This window comes from Dioszegia hungarica (assembly GCF_025882075.1).
Source record: "Dioszegia hungarica strain PDD-24b-2 chromosome Unknown MKK02contig_11, whole genome shotgun sequence".
Taxonomy (NCBI): Eukaryota; Fungi; Basidiomycota; class Tremellomycetes; order Tremellales; family Bulleribasidiaceae; genus Dioszegia; species Dioszegia hungarica.
The window spans coordinates 938,618-956,652 of NW_026515771.1; the positions used below are offsets into that span (position 1 = coordinate 938,618).

General features: G+C 56.4%; 5 protein-coding genes across 5 annotated transcripts; 2 read left to right on the forward strand and 3 right to left on the reverse strand.

The window, feature by feature from the left end:
• Positions 1 to 743: 743 nt before the first annotated feature.
• Positions 744 to 3,965, forward strand: MKK02DRAFT_16435 (putative tRNA ligase,putative; the record flags this gene model as incomplete). Its single annotated transcript, XM_053085633.1, has 6 exons — positions 744 to 1,167; positions 1,255 to 1,346; positions 1,523 to 1,891; positions 1,940 to 2,548; positions 2,612 to 2,868; positions 2,912 to 3,965. 6 exons carry the CDS (start codon positions 744 to 746, stop codon positions 3,963 to 3,965), a joined length of 2,805 nt encoding a protein of 934 aa, XP_052944714.1.
• Positions 3,966 to 4,182: 217 nt separating this feature from the next.
• MKK02DRAFT_37814 (P-loop containing nucleoside triphosphate hydrolase protein) lies at positions 4,183 to 8,516 on the forward strand (the record flags this gene model as incomplete). Its single annotated transcript, XM_053089798.1, has 22 exons — positions 4,183 to 4,254; positions 4,304 to 4,495; positions 4,541 to 4,655; positions 4,701 to 4,806; positions 4,841 to 5,135; positions 5,170 to 5,409; positions 5,443 to 5,523; positions 5,558 to 5,704; positions 5,739 to 6,298; positions 6,332 to 6,452; positions 6,489 to 6,682; positions 6,720 to 6,794; positions 6,831 to 6,945; positions 6,978 to 7,097; positions 7,132 to 7,287; positions 7,333 to 7,470; positions 7,518 to 7,636; positions 7,683 to 7,785; positions 7,837 to 7,995; positions 8,046 to 8,252; positions 8,302 to 8,426; positions 8,480 to 8,516. The coding sequence occupies 22 exons, from the start codon at positions 4,183 to 4,185 to the stop codon at positions 8,514 to 8,516; spliced, it is 3,477 nt and encodes a 1,158-aa protein (XP_052944715.1).
• A 408-nt stretch (positions 8,517 to 8,924) lies between these two features.
• Positions 8,925 to 10,286, reverse strand: MKK02DRAFT_16019 (uncharacterized protein; the record flags this gene model as incomplete). Its single annotated transcript, XM_053085565.1, has 9 exons — positions 8,925 to 9,005; positions 9,053 to 9,174; positions 9,240 to 9,340; positions 9,398 to 9,548; positions 9,680 to 9,779; positions 9,830 to 9,845; positions 9,900 to 9,943; positions 9,999 to 10,097; positions 10,188 to 10,286. The coding sequence occupies 9 exons, from the start codon at positions 10,284 to 10,286 to the stop codon at positions 8,925 to 8,927; spliced, it is 813 nt and encodes a 270-aa protein (XP_052944716.1).
• Positions 10,287 to 10,744: 458 nt separating this feature from the next.
• MKK02DRAFT_34360 (uncharacterized protein) lies at positions 10,745 to 13,518 on the reverse strand (the record flags this gene model as incomplete). Its single annotated transcript, XM_053088920.1, has 9 exons — positions 10,745 to 11,002; positions 11,049 to 11,309; positions 11,353 to 11,669; positions 11,713 to 11,823; positions 11,870 to 12,299; positions 12,343 to 12,573; positions 12,620 to 13,069; positions 13,115 to 13,313; positions 13,364 to 13,518. The coding sequence occupies 9 exons, from the start codon at positions 13,516 to 13,518 to the stop codon at positions 10,745 to 10,747; spliced, it is 2,412 nt and encodes an 803-aa protein (XP_052944717.1).
• A 312-nt stretch (positions 13,519 to 13,830) lies between these two features.
• MKK02DRAFT_16257 (vacuolar protein 14 C-terminal Fig4p binding-domain-containing protein) lies at positions 13,831 to 17,863 on the reverse strand (the record flags this gene model as incomplete). Its single annotated transcript, XM_053085599.1, has 15 exons — positions 13,831 to 14,234; positions 14,288 to 14,367; positions 14,433 to 14,592; positions 14,649 to 14,847; positions 15,016 to 15,120; positions 15,172 to 15,384; positions 15,434 to 15,499; positions 15,550 to 16,192; positions 16,239 to 16,362; positions 16,410 to 16,795; positions 16,845 to 17,022; positions 17,161 to 17,377; positions 17,428 to 17,491; positions 17,555 to 17,699; positions 17,821 to 17,863. 15 exons carry the CDS (start codon positions 17,861 to 17,863, stop codon positions 13,831 to 13,833), a joined length of 3,027 nt encoding a protein of 1,008 aa, XP_052944718.1.
• Positions 17,864 to 18,035: the final 172 nt, after the last annotated feature.

Consider the following 18,035-nt stretch of genomic DNA (forward strand, 5'->3'; position numbering starts at 1 on the left):
AGCTTCCGTATTGGCGACCGTGGACGAGGTAGCCAATTGAGACTTCCGGCTGGAACGAGTAGGTCGGTGCTGATTAGAGCTTGATTCGGTCGTGTGTTGTACAGTATCGCCTGGTCCGGATAGGCTAGAGCTGCCTCCGGCGGCGGTGGTAGGATGTAGAGCGGGCGCGCGAGAGGTGGTAGATAGATCTTGATCAAGATGGGGTCCGTCTATACCGTCCATGGAGGATTGAGGCTAACCGGAAAGCTGAGAGAGGTATGAGCGCAAGGTGGGGTCCATGAGGGATGAGAAAGTGGCGATCGTCACGTCGAGGTGGGCTGGGAGGTGGGTATGAGGGTTTCGAGGGCGCTGTGGGCGTCGCGATACAGGTGAGCTGTGTGCTCTGTAATTCTATAGGGAGAAGAATGATGTAGAAAGGACAGAGAAGGTGAATGGGTTCGGAGGAGGTGAGTGAGCTGAGCGAGAGCGAGTGAGGGCCGCCACAGGACCCTAGAATGTAATCCCGATTAGTAAATTCACCTCATTTCTATTAGAATTCAATTTAGATTAGGAATTCGGGGGTGCCCAGGAATGTGGGGAAGTGCGGGGTACACCTGGCTGCTGCTCTCGAACTTTTGACGAGTCGGTCATATATCGTTCTTCAGCAGTCTAGCCTAGCACCCTTGCCGACAGGCTTACACAGGTCAATCGCTAGATACAGCAATACCTCATCGCCTCTTCTATAGCCAAGACCCTTGACTGCGATGGCCGAGGTCCCAACAGCAGAGCAAAAATCTGTACTCAGCCAGAAGGGCGATGCCCCTCCTGATCGATCAGTCGCACCAGTGCCTTCCCTTACGGAGACCACCAAGGCCTTCCAATCCCTCGGTATCAAAGACAAACACCCCGAGTCGGTCCCAGCCCTCCTTACCTCCCTCTACCACCTCCGCGAAACCAACCCCAAAGCCGTCCGAAACACCGTCCAGGTTTACCCAGCCGAGCTATACAGCGATAACGGCGAAGGGAGCAGTACGGGGCAGCAACGTGATCGGCGGATCACGAGCTGGAAGATGACGGAGCACATGTACTTCAAGGCGGATAATGTGTTCCCGACACTGGCGAGGGGTCTGTTTACGGAGGAGCTGGAGGAGGGGGATGAGGTGCCTCCTGGTCTGGAAGGGGTGGAGGGTAGGGAGGTCTCTGAGGTGAACGGAGAGAATGTGGAAGGGGTAGAAGGAGCTGGTGTAGATGTCAGAGAGGATGGGGGTGAGGGAGCAGGACCGACAAAAAAGCGGAAGATTAGGGAGAGGATCGTCGCGAGGGGATACGACAAGTTCTTCAACATCGACGAAGTCCCGTGGACCTATGTAAGTACAGCTCTGTCTTTGCCAGTGCTCGGGTAGGAGAGGGATCCTGCGAGTTCAGTCCTTCCTCAGAGTCTCGCACAGCGGCAACAGAAGCATGGACGAGCAGAGAGAAGATCGACAACGAAGATCAGGCGGGGCGATGGGAGTGCTTCGGGAGACTACAGCTGACATCACAGTGGAAAGCAATGGAAAAGCACACCCAAGGTCCATATCACCTCACCCTCAAGTCCAACGGCTGCCTCATCCTCATCTCTGCTCTTTCACCCTCCCATCTCTTGGTCGCCTCCAAGCACTCCTTGGGCACGACGACCGAGGGAGAAGCCGTGACCCTCAAGGAGGCCGAGTCCAAAGCAGTGAAAGGCGACACGAAGGGCAAGAAGGCTCAGAAGGCGAATGATCAGCCGGAAGCAGAGGAGGTCAAGGAGGACCGGGCGCATGCGGCGGTAGGGCGCGAGTGGGTCAAGCGGACTCTGAAGGCGAAAGGGAAGAAGGAAGCTCAGCTTGCGAAGCGGCTATGGGACCAGAATCTGAGCGCTGTACTTGAGGTGAGCACGTAAGCACATGCAATAATAATGTACGCAGCTGAATGCCAGCTCTGCGATGACTCATTCGAGGAGCACGTCATTGCGACTCCCGAATACTGGACCGGTCTCCACCTACACGGTCTCAACCGCAATACTCCCCACTTCTCCACTCTCCCTCCTGACGAAGTCACGGCCTTCGCCTCTGACTTTGGCTTTATCCCTACCAAGGTCGTCACCCTAGACACTCTCGATGAGGTCCGCAAATTCACCGACGATGTCGCCAAGACAGGCTCGTGGGGAGGCGACATGATCGAGGGTTTCGTCGTCCGCTCGCTCGTCCGTGAGGTCCCACATTCCCCCGAGGATCGGCCGCCATACCGACCCGGCGCGCCCTTCTTTTTCAAGGTCAAATTCGACGAGCCGTACCTCCTCTACCGACAATGGCGGGAGGTGACGCGGACCATGCTTCCTCTGCACAATGCGGAATTATCGCCGGAGGGCAAGGCGGAGGTATGGCAGAAAGTCAAGCGGAAGATCAAGCGGGCGGAGGTAGCGGTCTATGCGGACTGGGTGGGACGGACGCTAGAGTCGGATCCGAGCCTATTTGACGACTTCAACCGGAGTATCGTCAGGGTCAGGGATCAGTTCCTGCGGTGGACGGAAGGAGAGGGGGCGGAGGTCTGGGCCGCGGGACAGGCCGGAACGTACAAGTTCCAAGGGCTGCCAGAGACGGCTGAGCAGAAGAAGGAGAAGGGGCAAAAGGGGAAGAAGGAGGTGCAGAAGAAGGAAAGGGATTTGGCGGCGCTGCCAAAGAAGACGATCCTTGTGCCGTGTGCGGTACCGGGGTGCGGCAAGACGCTGGTGGGGTTGGCGATGGCGAAGCTGTATGGCTTTGGTCATACCCAGAGCGACGATGTGACGGCCAAGCGATCAGCTCCGACCTTTTTGAAGAATATCGAGAAGCTGTTGAAGACAAATGATGTGGTGTATGCCGATCGGTAAGTCCTTCTCGCCATCAACGTCCATCTCGCTGATAGGCAGAAACAATCACATAGACAAGCACTACAACGAGCTTGCCGACCTTCACAACTCGCGCGATCTTCAAGCGTACAATGTCCGCCTCATCGCCATCCTCTGGGACGTCGAGAAACAGCCGTACCACCGTATGCTGCGGATCTGCTCGGAACGCGTCAAGGACCGGGGCGACAATCACCAAACCCTCCGTCCAGACCTTACGGCGGAAGCGGAGCACGAAGCGGTAGTCAGCAACTTCATTCGGGACTTTGTCGACCCGGACGAATCAAAGTTCGACGCTATCGTCGATGTCAGTCTGACAGATACGCCGGAGCAGACGATACGGCGGATCGTGACAGACCTCTCGGTGTCACTCGGGCTGCCAAGCGTAAACGATGAGCAGATCCGATCTGCTCTAGACTCTGCGCGGGGATACAAGAGCACGACGCCATACCACCCGCCAGCCAAGGTCGGCCGGGCGATCCGATACTTTGGGCTCGCGCCCGAGATCGATCTGGCGGGTATCGTCGAAGTCGCCATCTACTATATGCGACCAGACCTCGCTCAATCGGCGCAGCGGTTCCTCTTCGCCCTCCAGGCAAAAGAGAGGGTTATCACCAAACCCCACATCACGCTCGTGCACGAGACGAATGTCGCGGAGGAGAAGGCGGCGCAGGGTGGTGAAGCTGGGATCCAAGCAAGGGCATGGGATGACTGCGTTCGCCTAGCGGGACAGACGGGTAGTGTGATGTGGGACTTTGAAATGACGCATGTGGTGTGGGATGGGCGGGTGATGGCTATCGTGGTGGAGAAGCTGGAACCGCAGACGAAGGAGGGGATGGAGAGTCTCGCGAAGCTGGTATTGGAGGAGACGAAGGACGGGGTGCATATTACGGTGGGGACGAAGGAGGAGGACATACGGCCGTATGAGGCACGACCGTTGGTGGAGATGGTGAGGAAGCGGATTGTCGCAGGGGAGCTTGATGGCGAGACGGAGGAGTTTGTGGAGGGTGGCGGAAAGGTGAGGTGGGCACAGCTGGGGCCGACAAAGGGCGAGGGCAGGGTGAAGGGGATGTGGTAAAAGCTGGTAGATCCTACCCGCATTCTACATGATGTACATCCCATGTATGGTCGCGATAAGTGTTCTTTCCCCAGGTGACCATCGGGATCCGGATGGTAGAAAATGATTTGACTTCGGACGCGTTGAACTTTCGACGCGTCTCTCCACGAAAGTCCCTGGGCCTTCTTCACCTTCCTCACTTTATCTCTACCAAATTGACACATACACCCTTGGTACCATGGCTCCCACCTCGCGCAGGCGCGACAGCCCAGATGGGTCGGACGATGAGGAAGACGAGCGTAACAAGCAGGTGAGGGAAATCCTCAAGTGCGCTGAACCTTCCGAGCTGACTCAACCAGACCAAACGAGTCAAGCACGAGAAAATGTCCGGGACATCCCGGCGCAATAGAAGCGTGGACGCCGAGGGCGATGATAGGATGGGCGATGCATCGTCAGAGGAGGAAGAGGAGGAGGATGATAACAGATTCGATGAAGAAAAGGCGAGGGCGGCGTATAATGCTGTTAGGCAGGCGAAGAAGGGGCATGAGGGTGTACGTCTTCTCTGCTGCTTAGAGCGAAAGCGCGCTGATTATCAGATGGCATCCGAAGCCGGCGTGATCAAGAGTCTGGTACTGGTGGACTTTATGTGTCATCGGCATCTCACCGTGGAGTTTGGAACGAGAATCAACTTCCTTGTCGGACACAACGGAAGTGAGTTCCCCGCTTCGCTGCTTCGGGCATATACTGACGCCGAAGGTGGAAAGTCCGCCATTCTTACCGCTATTTCTATCGCCCTTGGCGGCAAGGCAGTCAACACGGGCCGAGCTGCTGGTCTGAAAGATCTCATTAGGAGTGGCGCCGAGTAGGTTCTCATCGAGGGCATTGCTGACGGCAAGTCGGGCCGTCATCACACTCACCCTCTCAAACGAGGGAGATAACGCCTATAAGGTGCGCGGAAAAGATGACATATACTCGCCGAGCGTCGTCATTGAGCGGGTCATCAATCGCACCGGCGCTTCTTCGTGGAAGTTCAAGGCTTCCAAGGACGGCAAGGTAGTCGGCAAGACCAAAGCGGAGCTCGACGCAATCTGTCAAGCCTTCTCGATTGACGTCGACCAGCCGCTTACCGTCCTCACGCAGGACATGGCGAGAAGCTTCTTGCACAATGCGGACGATGCTTCGTTGTACAAGGTGAGCTCTCTTTCCTTCCTATGCTGACGGCCAGTTCTTCATGAAGGGTACCCAGCTGTCCGATATGGAGACGAGGTACGATGAGGCGACGCGGAACATCATTGGCGTGGAGAACACCGTCAAGAAGATGAAGGCAGACATACCGGACAAGCAGGCTCGGGTCGTCGAGCTGGAGAAGAAGCTAGAGGCGACCAAGAAGATTGCGGAACAGAAGGAAAAGCAGCAGTATCTGAGGGGGGAGCAAGGCTGGGCGCTGGTCATCGAGAAGGAGAAGGTACGTCGTCGCACTGCTTCGCGCTGACAGCAGCTCCGCGACGCCTGCAGTCAGAACATGTTGGATGCGGAAGCCAAACTTCAAGGTATCCAAGAAAAGTTGGACGGGCTCGAGGTAAGTTGCTGACGGAAATCATGCTGATGCATAGGCCGAACTTCCAGGTTTAGAACAGCAAATCCAGGAGCAGGAAGCAGCCATCACGGAATATGACGCGTCCCGCAAGCCTTTCGACCAGGAGCGCAAGGCGGCCAGGGCAGAGCATGATGCCTTGCGCCGACAGATGTCCGAGCTGCAGGTGGGTCGAAAAGCAAGCATGGCTGACTTTTAAGGAAACTGTCGACGACTACAAGAAGAGCATCGCCGATGCCGACAGGGAAATCGCCCACCACGACCGAGCGCTACTTCGACAGCGGCAGCTCCTGGCCGGCGGAAACCAGGCTGTCCACGACAAGCTTCAGGCAGATCTGGACAAACACGTCGCCCTAGAGCAAAACCTCATGCGCGACATTCCCAAGAAGGAGGAAGGTGTCGAAAGGGCTTTGCAAGCTCGCAAGGATGCCGATGCCGATGTGGAGCGAACGAAGGACGAAGTTTCGCACTTCCTGAATGTAGTCCAGGTCCAGCAGAACGCTTTGGCGAACCTCAACAGCCAGAGGACCGATCCACTCGCGGCTTTCGGCAAAAACGTGCAATCGGTGCTACACGAGATCGACCGGGGCAGGTGGTACGGCAACAAGCCGGTCGGACCCCTCGGGCGGTACGTCAAGCTGAAAGACCCCGCATACAAGGATATCGTCGAGGCGAATCTCGGACGCCTCCTGTGCGCGTTCGCCGTACAGGACCCTCGGGACAGGATGCAACTGCAAAGGATTCTCAATGATTGCGAGAGGTACGTCTAAGTGCGCAGTAACGCTGACTCCAGGCGTGGTTATAGTCCCCATAGTGGCGGCAGTCCGTCAGTATACGTCTCGTCAAATGACATGTTCGACTACTCGAGTGGCGACTATTCCATGTACGGCGAGACTGTGCTAAGCAAACTCACGGTAGGACTCGCGTATATACCTGTCTGACCATTGTAGTTCACCGACGAATACGTCAAGCGAGTGCTCATCAATCACGCTCAAATTGAGCGAAATTTTGTCTCGATGGATCAGAGCCTGGCGACGACCGAGATCGACCGGCTGGTAAGACTCGGTCTGGACAGGGTAGTCGTCTTCTCAGTCAACCCGACTGTGCGGCAGGAGGGTACCAGACGGCCCGGCAGCGATGAAATGTTCGTCTTTACACAATGTGGCGAAGCTGATCGTCAGAAACATGGACGCCACGCCACTTACCCTTCACAAAGGTGCCCCAATCTTTGTCAAAGACGTCGCCGCAGATTACAAGTAAGCACACCGGCTTGGCTCTGCCTGACCCTCCAGTGCCGCCAAGTATGCTCTGGAAGGCATGCTGCGTCAGCGGGCAGAAATGGACGCCCACGTCCAGCAGCTTCGCGATATCCGAGATCAGCACCAACAGGCCTGGTCACGCGAGACTGTAAGTCCAAATCTATCATCGCTGATGATCAGGGTCTGCTGCAGAAGGTCCGGAACGCTATCCCGGGCGTCACGGCCAAGATCGCCCAACTGCGCGATCAATTGCGGGTGGAAGCGACCGATGAAACTACGGCCCTTGAGATGATGAAGCAGGTATGTGCATTTCAGCCGCTACGCTGACAAACAGGAAGCTGCGCAGAAGAGGACCTTCGCGGAGATCTCGCTCGACAGTACTCTGACCGAGCTGCAAACCCACTCTGAGAATACTAGGGCAGCCAAAGCTCGGTTAGACGATGTCAATGCTCGGATCGACGACTTTGGCCCTGAGCGTACCCGAAAACAGGTAGGTCTTGGTCTTCTGCTTCTTTAGCCCTTTCTGACTGCTCAGGAACGACTACACATTCTCACTCAAGCGAGAGCTACGAACAAGGGCCATCTCGGGCACTGGAAGAAGCAGCAGGCTAAAGTCGAGAAAGAACGCGCTGCCGCCGAGGCAGAATACGAAAGTGCCAATGAGACGGTGGTGGTAAGCTGCTTTCGTGTATACGGGAGGGAGCAGGCTGACGAGCTCAGCAATGGACCGAGCAAATTTGCAATGCTTTCCCGGAGCGTATCATCACCAAGCGAACTCCCCAGGCCATCAAGAAGGAAGAGGAAATGATTGCCAAAGCGATTGCCAACGCCGAGAAACGGTACATTACATTCATTGTGCTGGCAATCGCTGAGCTGACGATCCAGACAAGGCCTGAATGTGGACGCTGTCCGCGAGCAGTACGTCAGAGCCATGGAGGAGCTTCAGGGTATCGACCACCGAGTGTCAGAGTTGGAGGACCTGATTGTGGTGAGTAGAAGGATGCGACCGCTTGTGGGACCCACAAGCTGATCTGGACAGTTCTCACGCCAACACCTGGCGAAGCGGGGGAAGTGGTTCCTCGACATGCGCAAGTGCTGCTGCATCAAGGTGATGAGCGCATTTGTCAGCAACACTGGGCAGCGTGGCTTTGATGGGCGTCTGGCCTTCGATCACCAACACGGTCAACTCAAATTGACTGTCAGTATCCCTTTTCGCGACGATGTGTGGCCACCTGGCTGATGGTACAGATTCGAACGCAAAAGGGCGCAACGCAAGACGCAGCGGCTCTGGCGCTCATCAAGACCGCCAAGCACCTCTCGGGTGGTGAGAGGTCCTTCTCTACCATCAGTTTCCTCCTCGCGCTCTGGGAGACGGCTAGCGGACCCCTACGATGCCTCGACGAGTGGGATGTCTTCCTTGACAACGTCAACCGAAAGTTGGCGGCTCATATGCTGGTGTGTATTGGTCATTGTTTCTGCTGTTACGCTCAGGCTAATCATCCAGATCGAAGGAGCGAGGTCGGCCGAGTTGAAGCAGTACATTCTGATCACTCCGCAAGATATGGGCGGTATCACTCTCGAAGGGAAGAACTCGAAGATCATCAGGCTGGCCGACCCTGCGCGGGACCAGTAAGTCTGATCAGCTGCAAAACTAGACTTTGATAGTAGCTGACGTTCCTCAGGGGTGTATTGCCTTTCCAGGCGGCAGCTGCGGCGTGATTTCGGCGTGTCAGGCAGGTGGGCATTGGAGTGGGCGATCTACAATTATGTCGTTTTTGGGTTGACGTTTTCACTTGTGTATATGACTGTATGCAGATATCGAATCGTTGTGCTCGTCGGGGTGATCGCAGACACCCAGGGTACCGGACTGCTCCTGCGCGTTGAAAGGCCATACACGTTGACGTCTCATCAACCGACCTCTGACCGGACTTATCTGGTGGGCGTTCCCTTGCTGAACACCTTGGGGTGACGGTCGAGTGCATGATATGATTCGGCGGCTACAAAGTAAGGTGTACGAACTATCTGAACATGAAGAGTCGCGCCTGTTGGGGTAGTAAAAGTATCAACACGGGGGAAAACTATATGAGAACTGATAGTGAGGTTGAAACTGGATGGACGAGCTCGAGATCAGAAGAAGATCGGCATGGGACATGGCTTCTCGCCCTTCTTCAGGTGATGCAACCTTTTGTCTATCCTCGACTTCTCTTCCTGCGGATATCAGCTCGCTTCATCAGCGGGAAGCAGAGCAAACGCACCTCGAGCAGAGGGCCGCATACTTCGGGATGACAAGGGATGTACTTCCCGTCAATCTCGGTGTAGGCCGTCTCGTATAGCCTCTGCAGCCGTTTAGCGAGGGCAGGATGGGATGGTCCGCAGACTAATACAGAGTCAGCTTTGTCTCCCTTGGAATCGCCGGGACAGACTAAGCTGAGAGTTACGCACTATCCGTCACCTGCTTCGCCCAGATAAAGTACGCCTGGACCCGTCGCACGCCCCATCCGACAGGCGGTGCTCTCCTGATTGATTCGAGGTTGTGCAGTTTACTGTAGTGTCAGCTATATCGTCTGGCCAGTCGCCAAGAACAGAGTGGGTCAACTGACTCGGCAAGCTTGACCTGTTGAGCCTCTTTCGACTTGTGTGGCGCAGAGCGGACCTGCTCGGCTTTTGCGCCTTGGCCTGAGAGGTTTGGGTTGTCGGTGCATTCTTGGACGATACGAGCTACGTCGGGTCCGAAGTGTTCAGCGATCTCCTCTGCCTCATCAGCTGTGGCTCGAGTTATTGGTACTTGCTCCGATCGTGAGGCTCATCTCAAGGCGCTGTGTCCGCCTCCCCCGGAGCTCATTTGCCGGCCTCTTTGCAACAAAGTTCAAAGCAAGACTTACCTATGGTGGTGGGTGTATCTTCCACGGTGTCGTGAAGTATCGCAGCTTGCAGGACCCGTACGTCCGTGATACCGGTGGACGAGAGGAAGTTCGATACCGCCTAAGATCAAGTCAGCTCGTCTTCCGCTGTAGCAGGCATGTTCAGCTTACTATTGGGTGATTGATGCTGGATGAATCAGCTGAGATCCCCTATCTGTTGTGGAGAGGAAGTATAGCTTACTATGGTGTTTGGTCTAAATCCTTTCTTCTCTGGCAAGTATGTTTCTACCTCCGTCAGCTCCAGTATTCACTGCGCCCTTCAAAGATCATCTGAACTCACCCTCGCCGCAAAGTCCACAGTCCTCATCAACCTAGCCACCTCCCCTTCATCCTCTTTCCACAATCTCCCCTTCTCATCCAGGGTCCGCTTCCCATTGCCCTTACACCTCCCATCGACCTCATCTCCCTCTTCCTGCTCCCCCTCATCATCATCCTCATCCTCATCGCCGCCGCCACCGCCATCATCAACCGACCCCGCCCGACTTCTTGGCGGACTAGGCGTCAGATTCCCGGGCCTAGGCGTCCTCGAGCCATCTCCGTGATGCTCGGTCGTCTCGGACAGGTCCATTCTGTGCGTCTTAATCGACGTGAAATGAGCGGTTGATAAGCCAAGTGCGGGCGGCGCGAGAGGTTTCGTTTTTGACGGTGTGGAAGGGCCGGCTTTTGGCTGGGTGGTAGTAGAAAGGGCCATGGGTGACATGGCGAGCAGGTAAATCGGTATTAAGGCTATATAGCTGAATAGCATATGACGGTAAAGAGACAGAAGAGCAGGGGTCGAGTGTCGCTGGAATCGTTGGATGACGTAGAAACTCAAACTGAGGAATGTGGATTCGCAGCTGACCCGGTCGACCCATACCGACGATCTCCTTTCATCCCAGCTGATCAGAGACCCCAGCACTCCCAGGTCAGTCATCAAGAAGCTCGAGGAGACTTGTCATGGAGACACGTATACATCCACATCACATAGCTACAGCATATTCACTAAAGAGACCAACTGCCAAACCTTCTTCTTTTCGCACTACCGATTTACACGTCAAACGCATCCGACCTCCAGCCCTCCTTCTTACCCTCGCGCCTCGCCTTCTCTTGAGCCGCGAAACGGAGATCCTCTCCCTCCTTCTTGGCCTGGTACTTGGCCTGCTCTCCCTTGGCCTTGGCGGCACCGGCAAAGTCGTCGGCGGATCCGACGGCACGGCGAGCCTGCTTGGCCGCGATCTGGGCCTTGGCCTTGATCTTCTGGCGCTGCTTGTTGCTGATGTCCGCTGGGGGCTGGTGTGGGAAGAGCTGGATGTCAGTGAGTGTTCACGAAGATACAGAGAGGATAACTTACAGCCTCGTCCACACCGATGTGGAGCAAGTACTCGCCGCGACGACCGTACTTGACAACACCGCCCTGCCGGGCCTTGACGTCGGCGAGAGCCGAGCGCTGGGGGAAGACCGAGTCCGAGAAGATGGCGCGGACAAAGTTGGAGGGACTTGGGGGTGCGGCGTTGGTGGCGGCGATAGCACGCTGCTGGAGACCGTACAGCTTGAAGTCGGCCTGGCGGAGGTACTCGCCGATCTGGGTCTCGAGAGCGGAAGCGAGGTTGCGCTGAAAGTCAGCTTTGGTCTGTGTCACGAAACGCATAGCTTACCTTGACAAAAGCCCTGATGACGGGCTTGGCGAACCAAGTGGCAAACCACTGCTTGTGCTTGGTGACCGAGAAGTCAAAGTCCTGGAGGTTGACGTCGACCTTCTTGACGGTGAAGAAGGTCTCGCGGTCGTCCTCGTCGGCGTTCTCGAGAGTGACGTCGAACGAGATACCGTGAGGCCCGAACTCGAGGGCGAGCACACCAGAGTCCTCGAACGGCCAGAAGCCAACCTTGCGGTTGACCCAGAAGGCGATGTCCTTGGCCTCAAAGTGGAAGCCCTCGACGCGGAGGCGGAGGGTGGCATCGTACTCGGAAGCGTCTGCTTATCAGCTTTGATCCTGAGTCGCTGGATGTTAGCTTACAGGTGGCGTAGCCCTGGGTGAAGCGAAGGTCGTTGTGGGCTACCAAGCGGATCGAGTCGGGGATGAACGAGGCGGACTCGAGCTTGATGTCGTCAATGACGAGGTCAATTTCTGATTGTCAGCTCGACTTCGTCAGACTAAGACTCAGATAGCTCACCCTCGGACTTGTACTCGATACGGGGGACCGGGATCTCCTTGATCAGACCGATGATGCGGGGGACCATGACATCCAGGATGTCGCGGTACAGGCCCTGGCTCTCGGCGCGGAGGGCGTTGATGCCGACCTTACCGGCGTGCTCGACCGACGCACCGAGGTCCTCGAGAGCGTCGACGAGGTTGTTGGTGGTCTCGTCGTTGGCGATGCCCTTGCCGAGCTGCTCGAGCTGCTTCTGGAGCTCCCCGGCGTCCTTCTTCCACTGGTCGTTCTCCTTGAGGAGGGATTGTCCGTCGTCGACGAGCGAAGTGGCCTTGTTGTAGGCGCGCTGGGACACGACGTATCCGGGGTCGTAGAGGATCCGATCGAGGTAGTTGGTGAGCTCCTTGAAGTAGGAAGAGAGCTTCTCGTTGTCCTTGACATCGTTGGCGGCCTAGAAGTCAGCTTATGCCCCGGCCGAAGATCCTAGAACTTACAGTCTGAACAGCGGAAGTCAGGTCGTCCAGGCTCTTGCCCGACAGCTTCTCGACAAACGCCTTCAGGTCACGGCCGGCCTGCTGGACCTTCTCGTCCTCGTCCGAGATGTCGGACTGCTCCTTGACCTCATCGACAGCCTGCTCAGCCTTGTTGGCGTACTTCTTGACGAGGTCAACAATGGCGGTGATGGCTCGGCGGTACTCGGGGTTCTTCTGGGTCTGCTTGACAGCCTGATAGTCAGCTATGCTCTAACTCTTCTAGGACGTCATAGCTCACCTGTTGGAGACGGTTGATGATCTTCTCCTTGGCCTCATCGCCGTCGGGAAGCTTGTCATCGAGGTACGACTTGACGTCCTCGACCTCGCCCCAAAGGCTGTCGGTGACCTCCTTACCGCTGGTCTTCTTTGCCTTACCAGCGGCGTTCTTGCCCTTCTTGGCAAGCCCGTCAAGGTCGACACCCTGCTTGCGCTCCTGCTCGGTCGGGCGCGTCTTCTCGGCGGCCTGCTTGGCGCCGTCCGCAGCGGACGAAGCGGCATCGGCAAAGATGTCGCGGGCGAGGAGGATGAAGTCAGAGATGAGGTTGCGGAACTCGGGGTTGGTGACGAGGAGGTTGGCAATGGTGCGGAGGGAGGAGATGGCGCGCTGGCCGTCGCGGGAGAGTTCCTTGGAGGAGGGGGTGGAAGCGGCGTTGACGTCAATGTCGAGATCGGCGGTCGCGGCGTTGTACTGGATGTCAGCGGGGTCGCATCGAGCAACACATTTGTGATTTACGAAGAAGTTCTGGATCAAGTCATCCCCGTTCTTCTCTTCTCCCCAAGCGTTGAAAGCGCGGAGGACATTCCGGACATTGTCCAAGACACGCTGACCCTCGGGGCCCATACGAGCGGTCCTGGAAAGGGGTCCACCGCTGGCCTTGAGAACGTCCGACTCGGAGACGATCGAGATCATCTTGGAGATCTGCTCCTGCGATCTAGGATATCAGCTCTAGGCTCCATGAAGACTCGATAGTGATGGACATACGGGAGCTTGCCAGCCTGAAGCGCACCAGCGGCCTCGGCGACGTGGATACGGGTCTCCTTGCTGGGGAGCGCGTTTTCGACATCGCGTCTGCTGGGGAGGCTGGCTGTGCTGGGACCGTTGACGGAGCCAGAGAGGAGGGGAGTGCGTTCAGACATAGTGGATGATACTGATGATTATATGAGTGATAGATGAGAGGTAGAGGCCAAGGGAAGAGCGAGAGGTAACTGAATAGAGGAGGGGGAGATGTCATAACCGGACACCAAGCGTCAATCCAAACCGGTGACATCATCGGACTGACCCTGAATCAAAGGAAGCAACTGCCATGACGCGTGCATGTGACAACGGTTGATCACAGCACCGCGTACCGCATGCTGCGCATGGATGGCTGGCGAGGCTGGCAAGGAACAGCCTTGCGAGTACGGGGGCCGGGACATGGGACGAAAGGGCAGTATACATGACAGCTACGCCTATCCCTCCCTTCTTCTCATCCCACCTAGTATCTTCCTCCCCTTGACCGCCGGCGGACTCATCGGCCGTCCATGTCCCATAGCGTTCATCGACGCTACTGCCCCACCTATAGACACCCCTATCGCCGCCCCGCCGCCCGAGCCTGACCCTGTGGTAGGTCCTCGTTTCGGATTCAGAGGCGACATGCCGCTCAGTCTGCCGACAGTAGCGTTGCCATCGACCGAAGAGCGGGAAGTCGGCTTCTTTTTGATGCCAGCGGTCTTGGGAGGGAGGCCAGCGGTATTAGGTGCAGAGTTGTAGATTTGGGAAGGGGATGAGTAGTGCATGGACGAGATGGAGTGTGCGTCGGTTGAATGGAGCTGACGTCGGGCCTTCTCGTGCCGTGTCTGTACTGATCGGAAGTCTGACAGTGTCAGCTCCTATTTTTCTCCCGGTATTGAGATGCAGACAACTCACGTGAAAGCAACTCTTGCCACTTGATCTCGTCCTTCCCGCCTAGCTTTCCCCGTACACTCCCGGTTCCAGAGACGAATGAGCTTCCCGGCGCGGATCTACTAGTAAGCACAATTAGCCATCAAAGGAGAGGTGCACATAAGCTTACGATTTTGGCTGGATCGGGACGTATCCGCTCGAGTGCACCACTGACAATCTCGCGCGAAGCGAGACGAATGCGCTACTTTGCGGTAGGATCATGAGGAGGCCGTAGAGGCATTTCGGGAGGTATGGGTACTTGTCCGGCTCAAGCAATTGCAGTCTCAGGTCTGGAACGGATCAGCTGTATTCTGCGGTTATCCTATTAACGTTTCGGCTAGCTTACTGGTGAAGACCGGGCTCTCGATGAGCATGACCAACTTGTCAATCTGGACAAGCAGACTGACCGTCAACTCCAGCTCGGCAAAGATCTGGAGCAATGTCGAGGCGTGCTCGTAGGCTTGAGCGAGGAGGCAGAGGGCGAAGACCGCGACCGCATTATGGCACCATGAGCGGTAGAGGGAGGAGAAGAGCATCTGTCCGTCCTGTTCTGTATCAGCTGCGTTCCAGACCGTGCTTCGGCCTGACGAAGATAAAGTCCGGGTGGGACAGTGTACAGTGCAGGTGGGAATAAAACTGAAGGGGTACCTCTCGGCTCCAGCTCATTCGCTGCCAACCTAGAACAGGGAAGAACAACGGTGACTGCAACTCACCTTAGATTCCAGATTCTTCAGCCTCCTCCTGAAATCCGCCAACTCAGGCGAAGTAATCAAGATCATATTAAGCTTGACCACCATCATACTCGCAAATTCCAGATCCTACTTTGGTCAGCTCATTCCAGGCCAACCAATCTGAATGCAGTAGCTCACATCGTCCTTCTCCAGAATCTCCGCTATACTCCTAAATATCCTCTCGGCGTTGAGATGCAGGCACAGCTGCCGGATAATCAGACTACCCCGAGTCTCGAGCAGCCGACGATCCGTCGAGAAGAGTTCGAGGACGTTGGACATGAAGGACGTAAAGTAGGCTTCTTCCGAGCTGGCGGAGATTTGGGCGAGAAGCTGGAGGTCGTGCTTGACAACCTGGGTTGTCAGCTCGTACTCCAAGATAAGTCGGAAGCAGGTAGCTCACGTCTTCGGACGGGTCCGATAGTGTCTTGAGCAAAGCAGGGAACGTCCCGCTATCCCTAGACAGAATCTCCGTTGTCAGCTACTATCACCTTCTCCGCGGTGAAGAACAGAGCTCACCTTATTCGGCGCCTTCAGGTGCAACATCAACAACCATTCCAACGCCGCTATTCTCGTCTCGGCATGATCGCTCAAGAACTGTAACGTCAAGACATTGACCGTCTCGCGCACATCAAACGGATCATCATCCATCACCGTCTCCGCCGTCGGCGACATCGGCTGCTGCTGTCCTGGCGAATCTGGTCGTCCGGTCCCGCGTGTCTTCACCCCAGGTGGGAATTCGGACGTTATGGGCGTGACGGGTTCTCCGGCTGCAGGGGTTGGTTTCGTCTTGATTGCGGGTGAAGTAGACGCTATTGAGCTGGACGAAGGGAGGGTAGAGGATGAGGCGCGGACGGTGGTGGACAGGCTGGAGGCCGAGGCGGTGATGGATGAGCTATCGAGCGGGTCTTGCATCGATAGAGACCGCATCGTCTCGGGCGCGTCGGATAGGGCAAAGTCTTTCCGGATCGGAGCGGGTGAGGCGGTAGGCGGTGAAGAGGTAATTTGGGAGAGGGAGGGTCCGCCGGCGGTAGGTGGTGGGATGGTAGCGGCTGTTTGGGGCGGTTGTGGGGGTGCAGATGGCTGGACCTGCAGTGGGAGGGACTGGATGACGCGGTAGAGGGAGGAGTTGGTCTCATGTGCGGCGAGCTTGATATGGCGGCTGTTTGTCAGCGTATTCTCGAGTTCGAAGACGAGGATCAGCTTACTGTTGGGAAGCGAGGTTGGGGAGGATGGCAGGTACAATTCTTGGTGTGAACGCGACTACCGTATTCTGAGCAAGATCCAAGAATGTCAAGATCCACTCCATCGACGTCGACTGTACGAGCTCATCTGCGTCATCAGCTTCCAAGTTCGGACCCAGGAACCCAACAACTGACCAGGATAAGACAGATGCTGGATGATAATGTCCATAATCGCCGCATGATCAATGAACACCCCTTGACCAGGCTGCCACAGCCCGCTCCCCTCGCCCTCCCAATCCTGATCCGTCGTCGTTGCGTCATCCCCGTATGCAGTCCCTTCTCGTTCATCCTCCCCCTGTTCCCCTTCTTCCTCCGCGATCGCCTCATCCTTGCCCTCTGCCGTAGACTGCATGGTCTGCCGAGATGTGCGCCTCTTGAGCGTACGCGTCTCCCTTCGTTGACGATCAATCTCGGCCTGCTTCTCTTGGACTTCGGCGATGCACTTGATCTCGCGCAGAAACTCGGACAGGACGTTCTCTGTCGCGAGCCGGACGTCGACATTGCTATCTGCGAGATATTTGCTGTAGTGTCAACTTCTGATACTTCGTTGACCGCAAAACTGCGACTCACAGTAGTCCATCCAAGAAGTCCGGCAACCAAGCGACCAGCTCCAGATCCGGTATCGAATCCAGCACCATGATCCAGCTGACGAGGTGCATCCGCGTATACGGCGAAATCACGTACACCCGTTCCGACAGCAGCGGGATGAACCGAGCGAGGTTGAACGCCCGCTTATCCTCCGCGCTGGCTGCAGCGGCGGCAGCTTCATCCTGCTTCTCCTGCATCCCCTCGGATCGAACGGGCGATATCTCCGGCTTGGCGATTCGCTTGATATCAAGACTAGCGCTGGCGGAGGGTGAGACGTACTGCCCTTCCTTGTCCAGACCGATATTGGCTAGTCGATTGGAGAGGGATGAGGATCCGGCGCTTGTTGTGAGTTGAGGAGGGTCCGAGTCGAAGTGGCGCGGAGGGGGAAGGTTGGGGTTGATATTGCCGGGGTAGATGCTGATGTACGTAGGGGCGGCTTCAGCGACAATGTCCTTCATGAGTCGGTCGAGAAGCTCGGCGCCGTTCTTGACGGACATCTCGGAGTCGGCCGAGAGCTGGCCTGTAAGCTTTGGCTGCGCGTCAAACGATGAACCGGCGAGCTTACCTTGCTGAGCGCATCGAAGATCTCGTTGAAGTGCACAAGTATCTCACCCTTGCTGACTTTGGCTCTACACGTATCAGCTGTGAGCCGTATGGATCTCAACAGAACCGCAGCTGGAGTTGTGACTGACATGTTATACAAGCTCTCGCAAGCATGATACCGCACCCTACTCTCCGGATCCTGGAAACAAGCCAAAACAGGCGTGATGATCGTACCCAGAAAGGGCGCTACATCCTGTCCTAGCGCGATAGCAGTCGCGGCGAGTCCTATCAGTCCTACAAGCGTCAGCTGGACGTTCCAAATACATGCGTCAAGATCGCAATAGCTGAAGAGCGGCTTGTCCAGTCAAGTCCTCCCGCTCGATGGGTTGGGTATATCGAGAGAGAGCAGACCCACCTCCGTTCCTCGCGTGCAGAGCCGAGTTGGAAGAGCTGAACATCCCGCACAGCTGGTCAATTATGCTGGATATCCGCGAGATATCCGATGAAAGGACCAACCTGTTCAGTCAGTGTCTGGTTGCGCCGCGTCTTATAGCCTCGGCCCAGATTCTTGCTGTCGCCATACTGGTCAGACAGTACAGGTGGCACCATCGGGCTCATGCCCTTTCCAAT